Below are 14,512 nucleotides of genomic sequence, written 5' to 3'. Positions count from 1 at the left end.
CCTCTTGCGGCAAACTCTCTGGCTGGGAGAGCAGATGTCGTTCTGCGTGGGTAGATTTAGTCTTCCATCCAAGGGCCACAGGTGGGCAGAGATGCGCAGCGATTGCCATGTCCAAGGGGGAAATGCTTAGGGGGAAGCTTAGTATAGCCCTTTTCCTCCACGCCATCAACTGTGGTAAGGGCAGCTGAAGAAGAATAATAGACGCATGCTGAATAGGGGGTACGCCATGCTTTCATTAGTTCTTCAAGGACCTCGGGGAAGAACAGAGCTGGTTGCTGGCAGGGGTCGTGCTGGTGGCGCTGTGCTGGTGGCGCCCCTGCTGCCGGAACCACTCATCGAGGCGGCTGCGGGCGGGCACCAAGCTCTACTGGTTAACGGCCTTGATAAGGACTCAAATGAGCCGGAGTCATCGTCGGAGTTAGCCCAGTCCTCCGCTTCAGTGTTTTCCAAGCCACAGTATGTCACTACAGCAATGATAACAACAATATTCTTCATACTGCCCATTTGTCAAAATTTCCATTTTTGTTCTAAATAGTGGAACGATGTTCACATTTTTGTGCCAATCAAATTCATTTTAAAGTTAAAAGTCATGTAATTAAAGTTCAACAAGGAGAGGAGCTTGCACACATAATCGTAGAAAATGTCTCTATACAATTCGGCAACACTTTACAATAAACATTAATTAATGTTACAATACATTTGTTACTGTATTTGTTCATCTTTGTTAATGTTAGTTAATAAAAGAACAGCAGTTCATTGTTCATGTTAATTCACAGTGCATTAACTAATGTTACATGATTTTAATGTAATGTTAACTAATGAACCTTATTGTAAAGTATTTCCCATAAATCAATTAGTTTTTGTATAAGATTATCTATTAATTTATCATCTATTAATCTATTATCTATTCATCTATTAATTTATTCGGTATTTGCCATGGACGTTTTACAGCCTTTTGGGCTTTTTTTGTTTTTAAAAATCATGTAATTAAAATGAATGATTTAGGGAGAGGCAGTTTGGCATTGCTCAGCTAATTTTTGCTCTTTAAGGTGCTGGCAGATGTGAGTGTACATATCTACAGTATGTGAGTTCTGGTGGTTGCTCATATTAATCACTTTAATCATCTGTGATACTGGGAATTTACACTGGGAATTTGGGAATATACACCGCCCGCCCAAAAAAAAAAAGTTTCTGTCTGGGTTTAAATAGGCAAATACTTAACAGTCTATGTCTGGATCATTATTGCTGTGATTATTATGTGTCTAGCATGTTATGTGTTTGGCAACAGTTCTTTTAACCCTAATTGATAGAGTGTGTAGCTTTTCATTTCTTAAACAACCATGTAGGGAGATGTATCATGGCCATATTCCAGGATGACAAAGCCAAGATTCATCAGGCTCAAACTGTAAAAGAATGGTTGGGAGGGAGCTCATTAAAATAATAATAATAATGTCAGATAACTGATTAAAAGAAGATTTTTAAAGAAAATTTATCTTGAATATTTATAATGATCTTTGGAGTTGGGAGTAGTACCACAAAAATAATTACTAGTAAAAAATATTGATTTGAACACATGACTGTTAGATGTTTCATGAGACATTACAAAGAAGTTTAACATTATCAGCTGTTGTTAAGACAACCAGAGCAGGTGACACCTGTACATGAAAACTATTGTCTAATATAATGTCTCAAAACTAGTGAGCAGCATAAGCCCCAAAATGCTGTCTAGATAATCAGGAGACACAGCAAATTACTCATTCAACAGTTTAAAAAAATGTTTTTCAAAAATAACTAGCAAAATATCAAAGGAGGATGAGTTATTTTTGGCTTGCCATATGTAGCTCCATCAAAGCCTTTGATGCCAGATCACATGCTGCACGCTTCATTTATTAAAGAGACAGGGAAATGATGCAGCAGTCACGAACAGAAAGACGATGAAGGTATCATGTCGTCTGAGAGCAAAACATCTTTAGTAACCCCTGATCTTGTTAAACATGCTGTCAATACTGATGGTGAATGAGAAAGGTCATCTTCTCAAAGGATTTCACAGTGGGTCGCTATTCTGCACGTGACTCAAAAACACAGTTACTCACAGTTTTTCCAGTTCATTGTCTACCGAAATGTCCTGCTGTGTCATGTTTAATATGACATCTGAGTATACAGGCTCTTCAGATTTAATTTTAAACACTCTGGCATACTTCAGACATCAATGAAATTAAAATAATAATAATAATAAATGAGCTCATAGGTGAAATCTTACAGTAGGTTAATATTTATCTATACGATAATTAATTTATTGTTTACTTTATAATATTTGAAGACGTACTTTCGGATAGCTAGATATAAAAGTTCAAATAAATACATGCTTTGCAATCACAAGCATAATGCCAAAACAGTTATTTTTTCAAACATGCATTTATGTACAAACAATATTGTTAATACCTTAATTGTTAATATAAGACACTAATTTTTACCTTTAAATAAAATGATTGTCAAATATAAACAATTCAGCCTCGCACTTAAAACACTATTCGTAAACTAAGCTTAAGATAACCAGTGCAGATTAGTGATCACACATGGGTCATTTAAAGTTTGTTTTGAGAGATTGTTCAAAACAGATTGTGATTATTAAAATAAATACAGGTGACTATTCCACGAAGTGCCAGAGGCTAGTGTTTGATATAGGCATGTTATGATGGCCAAACAGATCACTGATAACATCAGATGACAAATATTCCAATTAAACACTTTCTTTTGAAGAGAAATGTTCCATAGTTTGTTTTATAAAACTAAAATAATATTTATTGGTGGTAAACAATGTGAACTTGTGCACCTTGGCTCAATAAGCAAACATCAGTGCACATAGCTTCTAAGCCACTAGTGTTTCCAAAAAACAATTCCCATTTTAATGTTTACCATTGGTCCAATAAAAAGATATTCCCGCCCCCAAACTCACATCATTGGTTGAGCCAATAATGCTGAATCTGGCTGTTCAGACACACAGTAATGTTTAATAGTGACGCATTGTTTGCACTGTTCAGGGGAAACAACATACAAAAATATTATATTTATAACTGTCTCTAAATAGTGAAGAAGGTATTTTAAAAGTGAAAAAGAAAATGCTATGGTTCCACTTTAAATTCAGCATAATTCAATACATTTATAATAAATACTGCAATATTCCAAAAAAATAAAAAATAAAAATAGAATTGTCCATTTTGATTTCATGGTGATTTTAAAAGTGATCTTGGTCTTCTGGTGATGGATCAGTCATACATGATTCAGTTCTGTGCTGGAAATGAAAGGAACATGTGAATCTCTTCATTGCTGACACTGTACAAGATGGCTATGAGTATGAGAAATATATATATATATATATATATATATATATATATATATATATATCAGCTCGATGTGACTGCAGTTCACTGAGGGCAACACAGTTCAGTTTGTAGCATGATTTGAACATGTTGCCATGGTTTTCTGTCTTTCAGCACTCACTGCCCGTGCTATTACAGTCCTTATTATAAAGCTCCATAGTTCTGTATTCCCTCTTGTCTCTCATTTTGTTCTTCCCTCATCTGACTCAGGTCGACCTACTTAGCACAGAAGACTCTGTCCCACAGAAGACTCTGTCCCCCTGTCTTTCTGAATATTATTCTCTTTCAGTCTTATTATTGGATTTATCTTTTCCTAATCCTCATTCTCTTAGCAATTTTTCTCATTCCATATATCTGCCAAAACAACATTTGGAAGTACTCATACAGGAACACTTGAACAAATGGTCACAGGCACGAAGACGCAGTTTTATTTAATTGAGCTGAGCGTTCACTAAAAGAACTCACAGATCATTATTTTAAACCATTTCAAGATCATTTTGATGCAGGCTTGACTTTAAGTAGTCATTTTTAAATGGGTACATTGATTTAGCTCTAATCAGTTTGCTCAAGTTTGACCAATTTAGAACGTTCAGCAGTTGAAAATTCTCTCATCATTTACTCTCTTTAGATTAACACAAAGATTAAGAAAATCTATCTCTGTGAGTCCATATAAGGTAAGAAGACTGTCATTTCTTTCATGAATTTTACTACACACTTACATTACACTTCACAATGTGCTGACACTGAACCCGTATTAATGACATTTGGCTGGAAGCGATGGTTTATAGTTTAAAAAGTTTCACATTTTTGTATTTTCTTATACATACCTGTTTGCTTCAGGGTCATATGAATTCCTGTCAATCCTGTTTCTGGAGATCTATATTCCTTCAAAATTCAGCTCCAACCCTGATCAAACTGAACCAGCTAAATAAGGGCTGCGTCTGAAAACTTAGGCAGCTGACTTGTTGCCTCGCTGCCTTATCAGGCAATGACTTTGTTGGTAGCGTTTGTGCATGAAGGTACCACACAATTTCAGACAGACTTCTGAGCGTAACAGTTTAATGATCTACAGCAAAATAGAGCGAGCTTTGGTGAGAACTAAACAAATATTTCTCACTAAAAGTGACATCAGAAGTGGAAAACGGTCAAAGACATACAACAAGAGCTGACAAGAAACCGCAACTTTCAGATGCTATCTTTGTATTTCTAGCTAAACTGTCACCAAATGGAAGGCATAGGATTGTGTGATATCAAAGGCAGTGAAGGATACATCTATGCTGACAATGCCATCAAAAATCGATCAGATGAAGGTATGTCAGGAGACAGGAAGTGAAGCTAACACTGGAAAAAATTTGACTATATCAATGCATGAGAATGAAAGAAACAGGCCTAATAATTTATATTGTTTCACAAAGACCTCAAATGAATATATGTAAGCTTAATTTGTTAAAAAGCTTTCCCCAGGTCTCACAGACAAGGCTTAAGCTATTAGCCTATATTAATTTAAAAGCAAAATTATATATAAATTGTCATACATAATCATAATTATAATTCATATAATATAAATATAATAAATAATTAGCAGCAAAAAATGAGCAATTTCTTTCATTCTGATTTAATTTAGAGCAAGAGATACAGGGGGGTGACCTTATTGCATCAGATACATGTCACTTTACTCACAGCTGATTAGTCCAGTTCTCTAACCCAGAATAAAACTTGCTCCAGAGCAGGTTAGCCGTGTAGCGTAAGTTACCATGGTGATGAAACCCGCTAAAAACCAATCCACCTTCTTGAGCCCCAAAAAAACAAAGTTTGCTCAAGTTAAATTGAATCTTACCTGGGTAGCCACTGATATACAATTTGGGCCCTATACCCTTGGCGCAATGCGGCACCAGGTGCAACGCAAGTGCTTTTTGCCAGTTTCAGCCTGACGCAGTTATCATTGTCATGTCCTGTGTCATGTTGTTTAAATAGCAAACGCATTCGCACCCATTTGTGCGGCCATGGGCGTGCTGGTCTGAAAACGAGGTGTGTTCAGGCGCATTGTTGGCGCGTTGCTATTTTGAGGCAACTGAAATAAACTGAGCCATTGACCAACTGAAACCTGGTCTAAAGTTTTTTTTAAGCAATATTTTTTTTGTAATTTAAAGAGCGATATGCGCCTATAGGTGTGTGTACACTTTGCTTATTACACACACAGGGATGCACAGCAGCACAAAAACATGCCAAATATTAAAAGTAAAAAGATTACAATGTAAAAGATTATTATTGTGTGTATAAAGATAAAATGCTTTGGTGGAACCCGGCTTTTCCCGTAGATAGTCTGCTCCAGCGCTTTAACCTTGCGCATTCGCCGACCATTTTTCCCGTCGTTAAACAAGCAAAAGTGGATTCGGACACACCCTAAGTGCACTTGCGGCATGCGCTTTAGACCACGCGGTTAGACAGGGCCCTAAATAGAAAATGCATTTGCGTCCATTTGTGCGCCCATGGGCGTGCTGGTCTGGTTAGTGTTTCCCAAAATCATCGTAAGCCTAAGTTAATCGTAGCTCGATTGGTGGCAATGGAGCTCCGATCAACTTAAGCATATGATGCTTTTGGGAAACGCTCTCCTGAAAACAAGGTGTGTTCAGGTGCATTGTTGGCGCGTAGCTGTTTTGAGGCAACTGAAATAGACTGCTTTATTGTGCTTTAACCTTGCGCACGAGCAGATCCATACTGAAATCAGTTGTTCTGCTTGTGAATTCCGCCATGTAAATAGCGAATCTGCCATGGCGTGAGAGTAACTGGCTTTTAAAGGGAATGGGAGATGAGACTCTGATTGGTTTATTGAACATTATGCACAAATTACTCATTAAGAGAATAGAGACAACCCTTGTAGACCATGTGCCGGGCGTGTTGACCATTTTTCCCATCGTTAAACTAGTAAAAGTGCATTTGCGCCATGCGTTTCAGACCATGCGCTTAGATCGTTAAAATAGGGCTCATAGTGTTGTTTTTGAAGCGTCAACTTTTGGGGGTTCCATATAATTGCATTATTTGGATTATTTTTACCATTATTTTTCTAGAAATCTCTATATCTGAAGAAATAAAGTCAAAGACATTTGGGCATGAGGGTGAGTAAATTATGAGTTTTTTTTTTTTGTTTTTTTTTTTGGGTGGAGTATTTAAGAGGACATTACATTTGTTCATAGAACTCTATGTTCAAATCTTTGATAATTAATTAAATTATTAAATATAATTGAACTAACATTTTCAATTAATTAGGTATCGGTGCACCTGGCTGGCCCATTTGGTCAGTCCATCCTTGAGTCAGGGTTATCTAAAATTAAAACTGTATAAAAAAAAAAACATGTTTGTTAATTGAAATAAAATTAGCATTAACTGAAATAAAATACTATTAAAACGTTTAAACTTATTTTATTTCAGCTAACTGCTAAGACATCATTTCTCATTTTCATGTAGCTTAACTTCTTTTTGCTGTGTATAAAGCTCATAAAGACTAAGAATACTGAGAATAGACTATATTACAAACATACAAGAGATACACTGGAGGAAAAGTAACAACTAATATAAAACAAGATCGTCCAGGAGCTGAAAGAACACAGGACTTCTAAACACTGTGGGAGAAATCATTAACAATACAATACAAAACACCTGAACAGAATGATTAACTGATTAGTAACCTAGGAAACAAACTAGAACTCAGGCAAACACAAGGGAAAAACAGAACATACATGTGACAGATAGTCCACACAACAAATGTACTAAAGCTAAAATGAAAATGGAAAAATATAAAAATAAAACATATTCAGAATATTAATAAAGAAAAACTATAATATAATATCTCAGTGATACTAAAATAACTGCAGTGAATTCGGTCAGAGCAGACTAAAAATCTTCTTATTTGACCTCTGACCAGAAGTAAGATAAATGGAAAGGGATTATATTGAATTTAACAGGGCTGGTCTATATGTGCTTATTTCCAAACTGCTCCACCTTCAAAACAACCTCCTCCCTCTCAACATGTCCCTCCCTTTCACTCCCTCTCTCTTTTTCTCACACCCTTCCTTGTCAGACAAACACTTTTAAGACACAGTTTACAGTCAACCTCTTATGAAGCTTATGTTGACGGTATCATCCGATAACTGCAACAGTTGACAGAACAAACGTGGAATATACAGAACCGCAATCTACCATCACAGGTAACAGACTTTGCACATCAATAAAATGTTTATTTATCATGTGTATCAAGAAAAAAAAAAGGTACAAAAGCTGTCACTGGGGCGGTACTCTTTTAAAAGGTACACCTTTGTACCTAAAGTGTTCATATTACATATTATTACCAAAAGTGTACATATTAGTATCTAAATGGTACATATTAGGACCTTTTTTAAAGGATAACGTTCCAGTGATAGCTTTTGTACCTTTTTTCTTAGAGTGTATGTTCATAGGCAGAAAAATTAACTAGGAAAATACAAAGTCAGTTTGACTTGAGAAAGATGTATATTTCTTGCATTTTCCATTGCATATTTACAGTCTAAACACATATGTGCGGAACCGACCCCTATACAGTTGTTTTGTGTGTTATATTGACGCTCACAAGTTTACAGCCCTTTCAATGTATGACAACAACGTGAACATGATGAAAGGTCACGGAGGGCTCAATATACCTGCAGACAGCTATGTATAGCTGTACAAACACTCTCTTCACTCAAGATAAGAGCACCATTGAGTGAACCAAGGTCAAAAAATAGAGGCATATCTCTAAAATGAATGATAAATTGACTTGCTTATTTCCTCCTCGTAAAAAAGCAACCATGAGATAGCAATGCAGAATATCGGAAAATTAAATTATGAATGATATCAGGAATGTGTAATCACACTTTACATTTAACTACTATTAATTTAACCTTTTTAACTTTCGGGTTCTTTTAATCAACGTGTCGATCTCATTCTGTTTATTATCTATCACTCATTTAGGGGTATGATTTAGGAGGTTATTTTTTCTCATACTGTCCTCCGAACTTCTTCCCCTCTCCTGTTTCTTTCTCCCCACCATCAGTAAAATCCATTTTGCAAATGATTCTTCACAGCCACAGGGACGGGAATGAAGGTGCTATTTTTAGCACTGACCAAGGGAGGAGAGAGAGTGAGGCGCACAGGAGAGGGCGAGCAAGCAAACAGGCAAGAGAGAAAGAGGGAGGGAGGGAGACAGGGGAGAAAATCATTATTTTTTGTGTGTAACAGCAGTTGGAGCCTCTAAGCTGAAGCAGGGCTAAGGCAGCAACAGGAAAGAGGAGACGAGACGAGAGGAGTGGAGGAAGAAGAGATCCACAGCAACGCCAGGCAGCCGGAGAAACCCCTCTCAGGTGGGACGCCGCACACACCGCTGGCCTCAATACAAACCAACTCAATCCCATAATTCCAATTTTATTTTAGGCTTTGATTCATGAGGATTAGGGCCAGAGATTCTTTGAATTTCGTCAATTGTTGTCAGAAACAGCGACCCGCGTCGGATGTCCCTCCTAATGGGCTGTGTAAGACAGATCTGCTTTGATCTTGGAGTATATTTCAGTTCTTTTTTTTTTTTTTTTCATGAATTTGAGAGCTGGGAAAATCCAAGCGTGTTTAGGCAACAAAAATTAGTTGAAAATAGGGATGGGTGGGAATTGGTGCTGGGTTGTTTACATTGGTCTGCCACAATAAAGAGGGGTGTTCAGATGATTTGGGCATGGGGCAGAAGGGGGTGGGGAGAAGCTGCTTCACGGTGTGTGTGTGTGTGTTTGTGTGTGTGCTCTCCAATTGCTATGAAATCTGAGCACAGCCTGGGATGTGATGGGAAGAGGCGTTGCCATGGAGACTGGGCTTGCACATATTCCTGTAACCAATCCCTTCCATTATATACATTGATTTCTGGCATTTACTGTACAGAGCATCATTAAGGAAGGATTGAACAGGTAATAACTTCTGAAATGATGCTGTTTAATTCATATATGAATACAGAAATAATGTGGGTCATTAGTGTCAAAGTCAACAAGAGGTCTGTGAGCGAGAGTATGTGTTTATGCTGGTGAATCTGATATATAGTCTGTAAGATTGATTGGTAACATTAAACAATAATGTGTAATTTGTTGACACTGGTTAACTACATACTAGTTATGAACTAACAATGAAAAATATTAAGCATTTCTTTATCTTGATGTTAAATTTCAACATTTACTAATACATTATTAAAATTAAAGGTTGTATCTGCTAGTATTATTTAATGGCCTGATTTAACAATGTATTTTTATTAACTAACATTAAAAAAAGATTAATATATACCATAACAAATGTATTGCTTATTATTAGTTAATGCCTTAATGTAACCTTATTTTAAACCAAATGATATGCTGTGAATTGTAAATATATAATGTTATGGTTCCCTTGAGAAAATTTTATTATTCAGATGTTTCTTGAATCGACTTTGTCTCAAATTGTCTAAAATGCCTTTAGAGAAACAAAAACAGTAAGAGGAGAATAATAATAATAATAATAATATGGATATCATAGACCAGATAATTTGAATTTGATTAGGATCATTTCAGTTAACATTAAATGAGTGATTCCTGTCTTGAGCATTTCATATACAAATGGGTTTATAGTTATTTAAATAATTATATTGTATATAGAATTACATAATACTTGTTAAAATATTTCATATTTTTAAATGTATTCTAATGAATCGCATCAGTTCTGTTTGTCAGCAGATGTATATCAATAACGGTTGTGTATTTGGTTGCATTTTATTTCGTGATTTCACTGGAGCAGTTTGGGATGAGAAATGGCATGCCTGTGACATGATGTGTGGGGGCAGCGCTCTTTGCTGAACATTGCCGCCCTATGCTGCCTACTGAGTCCACAGCTGATTTGATTGAATAATACTTCATGTACAACAGAACAAACCTTAATGTTTTCAACCAAGAGATTTAGCGGTCACATTTATCATTTAGCAAATTTCACAGGCAAAGTTGGGTCATTTATGTAGGAATAAATGCGATCAGAGAACAGATTTTGCAACGGGTTTAAGCTGGTCATGTGGATTTGCCACGTTTACCAACAGAAAGCTGCTTGGTTGAAAGTGACTTCTGTGTGAACTGTGCTTCATATATCACCTTACTATTGACAATAGACAATAGACTGTTTTTGCCTACGGATTTTGCTAATGACCACACCTTTAAGCTCAAAATCTCCATTTGTTCTCCATTTAATCTCATTGCTTATGTCAAAACAACTGAGATATGAAAGTCATTCAAGATGTTTATGTCTTTCTTTCTTCGATCGAAAAGAAATTAAGGTTTTTGAGGGAAAACATTCCAGGATTTCTCTCCATATAGTGAGCTTCACCAGGGTACGAGGTCCAAATTCCAACGGGTTGAAGGTCCAAATTGCAGTTTCAGTTCAGCTTCAAATGGCTCCGCATGATCCCAGCTGAGGAATAAGAGTCTTTTCTAGCGAAACGATTGGCCATTCTCTAAACACATTTATATACTTTTTTAACCACAAATGCTCGTCTTGCTCTGCAATGTGTACATTACGTAATCACGTTGGAAAGGTCACGCATGACATAGGCCAAAGTATCGCAGTAGGTTGAAAAACTCCATCTAATTTTCTCCTCCAACTTCAAAATCATCCGACATTGTTTTGCCTTTTTTTTTTTTTGTAAAGGCCGTTTGACTTAGTCTATTAACGTTCGCTTTGTAGACATTGGATCGGTACTTTCGCCTACGTCATGTGTGACCTTTCCAACATGATAACGTAATGCGTGGCGCATCGCAGAGCAGTGCAAGATGAGCATTTGTGGTTAAAAAGTATATAATTTTTTTTTTTTTAGAAAATGACCAATCATTTCGCTAGACAAGACCCTTATTCAGGCGCGCCGTTGGCACGGGGCACAGGGGGGTCAGGACCCCCGCAGTTTTGAAAAAACAGAAATCGACCCCCGCACTTTTGATAAGGGCTGCTTCAATCAGTCACAATATTTCATCTTTTAGCTTTGGATATTTGTTTTCAAATGAGACCATTTTCACGTTTCTGTGAGCTTTTGTTCATAAATAATCAACTGTTTTGTCGCCGATGTGAACAGGAAATGCGCTCTCGAACGGAGAAACACGCGATCGAACCAAGCAATCGTGGCCGAACGTTAGCGTTTGTCAATCAAGTCAAATTTGAGAAATTTAACGACCCCTGGAACGCAGTTTGGTCCCCCCACTCAAAATGTCATGTAGAAGCTTTGAAGCTGCTCTGAAACTGCAATTTGGACCTTCAACCCGTTGTTAACTGTTGAAGTCCACTATATGGAGAAAAATCCTGGAATGTTTTCCTCAAAACACTTTTTTTTTTTTTCGACTGAAGAAAGAAAGACATGAACATTTTGGATGACATGGGGGTGAGTAAATTATGAGGAAATTTTAATTGTGAAGTGAACTAATCCTTTAAAGTAGCCTAATTGGTAACACTTTACAGTTATAGTTAACATTAGTTAGCTACATTAATTAACATGAACAATAAAAAAAGACTATGTATTAATCTTAGTTAATAATAATTTTAACATTTACTAACACATTCAATTGAAAAGTTGTATCTGTCAATATTATTTAATGGACCTGAGCTAACAATGAACTGGTTTAATAAATACTGTAGCAAATGTCTCACTTACTGTTACTTAAAGCATTACAATAAGATCCAATAAAAGCATCTAATTGGACCTTATTGTAAAATTTTATCATAAAATACTATGTGCCATGTTTCTTTACTATCATTTGCATATCTATTTAATAACGCACTATTTCTGCTTTTACAGTCATGCGTCCCAGGTCCAGATTACTGGCAAAACGGGGCCTCCCCACCATCAGGGAGGGCTATGAGGAGCTGGTGCAGGACCTGAACCAGACCAACAGCCAGCACACCACCACACAGGACTACTTCCTCTCCATCTGCCATCTGGCCCGGCCTACCTTCCCTCTGCATGAGCCCGACTATGACATCCTCTCCATCGGCCCTTTGGATTCCCCAAAGCCCTGCCTACGACTGCACCGCCTGCGCCAGCATCTGCAGCCTCCGCAGCCCCACACCTCCACAAGCAATGACCAGACAGTTGAACAAGCCCATAAAGAGAAAGAGACCACCAGATCTGCTCCATCAGAACCCCTGCAGGCCCAAGCCGCCCCAGAGGCGGACAACGGATGTGGAAGTGACGTCCCCAGCCCTGTAGATCCGCTGGAGTACCTCTACAGCCACAGAGGTGCTCTAGCTCTCTCCACCAGAAGGGGGAGCATTCCTCCGCGCCGGCCACGCAGCGACACCTTCCCGCGCTGTTCCTCGGCACCTGAAGCCCAGCGCAAGAGCAGCTGCCCAGAGCTTTGCCTGGCTGAGACAGTCACTGCAGCGACAGTCCTACAGCGGTCGCCGCTCAGCAGGAAGAAGCTGGACGACGGTGGCCTGGCTGCGCGCATTCCCAACAAGCTCGACTGCGCCCCTGCTGGATGGAGGGGAAAGAGCAGTCGCTGCATGGACAAACAGACCATAGTGTCCCACTGGATCGCAGAATGCCGCAGCGCGTGGAAGGAAGCCCGCATTCGTGCGTGCATGCTGCCCGCCATTGCCGAGAAGTAATCTGCTTCTGCTAAAATCTCTTTCCGTGAGGCTAAACATCACGTAGAGTAATGTGGATTATTTTGGAATTATGACTTTGCACTTCAGGTTTATATGCATATACATTTTTGGTGTATTTTAAACCCGTAACCCTATAGATGGTGCCATGTCGATACCACACCATAGTGTAGAGTTACCATGAATGTCAATGATAAGACTGAGTCAGTCCAGTAATGTCCAGTCATGATCAATAAATGCATTGATTGTTGGATGCCTTTAAAATTGTTTAGTGAGATTTAAAGACTTAAAATGTATCATCCCAACTGCAGTTCTTATATAAGCAACACAATGTAGTTTCAAGGATAAAAGGTACAGCAATGCATAATATTCACAGATAAGAATCTCACTGTGTCCAGAACAATATTTGGCTGGGACTTTTCTGAACACCCGGGGTTTAGCAAAATTGCATATTAGGCAGCTACTGTGATGCAGAATGAATATGCCATGCTTCCTTGAAAAACTATTGATCATTTGATGGCATAATCAAAATTTTTGGGAAACAGGTTCAGCAAAAGATCTGACTTGGTTTAGGGCGCCTTTCTAAGAGGTATTATGTCCAACTGTTATTACTATACAATGTCTCAAAAGCTTCTTAGTTCACTTTAATATATGGGTATTTACACAACAAGCTGATAATTCCATCTTCTTACAACAAAGGCAAAATAACATAAGATCATGTTGAAAACAGCCATTATGTTTGTTTTCAGGCCCTTGTTTTGCAGTTTAAAAATGGAGCTGTAGAGTGAACTGGATAGTCTGGTTAGAGGATAAATGATTAAATGTCCTGGACAGGGAATCACCTTTGTTCAACAACAGACCATAAAATGAAAAAAATCTAACCACATCATTTTGATATTCAGATGTATGGCAAAAGGCCAACGTAGAACTGCACTATTATCTTGTTAGACTGTTTGTACACACCCAGAAAATCTTGTTTCCTCTGCATTAATTTGGTGTTTCAGTACTTTGAGATTGTCTTACTGTTAAAAGATTAATTAGTACGGTTGCATGTGAATTTGTAAATTATTTTGTATTCATGCATAAGAAATTTCTTTAAATTATTATGGATGTAATGATTTGAGAGAAACTGTATATTACACTATACGAGAAAAGAAAATCTGTTGTTTGTAAATTTTCAGCAACCTTGTACTTTTTTTTTCCACTTTTTTAAATTAATAAAATGTCTGTGTTTTATGTATGAATTTTGTGTTGTTGTTTTTTTCTCTCTGTTCCATCAGCTAGATTAAAGCTGAGCACTGAGTCTTCTGAAACAATTAGTAGTCTATTCCATTAGCTATAATATTGATCAGAGAAAACCTGTTAAACTTATTTATATCAATACATTTAAATCAATTTTATTGATCAACAGAAAAAGCCAATGAGCATTATGTTTAGCAGCCCATCAGCAATACCATAATGTGACCACACATTAAAGC

The 14,512-nt window shown here is 37.4% G+C and overlaps 1 protein-coding gene across 1 annotated transcript; it reads left to right on the top strand.

Moving 5' to 3' along the window:
- Positions 1-226: 226 nt before the first annotated feature.
- si:dkeyp-72g9.4 (uncharacterized) lies at positions 227-14,257 on the top strand. Its single transcript, XM_067375413.1, is given in 4 exon segments — positions 227-456; positions 7,459-7,523; positions 7,526-7,585; positions 12,226-14,257. Coding segments are annotated over 4 exon segments (1,167 nt in total). The 3' UTR covers positions 13,038-14,257.
- The last annotated feature ends 255 nt before the right edge of the window (positions 14,258-14,512 follow it).

This window comes from Chanodichthys erythropterus, chromosome 22, assembly GCF_024489055.1.
Source record: "Chanodichthys erythropterus isolate Z2021 chromosome 22, ASM2448905v1, whole genome shotgun sequence".
NCBI lineage: Eukaryota > Metazoa > Chordata > Actinopteri > Cypriniformes > Xenocyprididae > Chanodichthys > Chanodichthys erythropterus.
The sequence above is the reverse complement of the archived record's forward strand: the minus strand, read 5'-3'. Positions and strand labels throughout refer to the sequence as shown.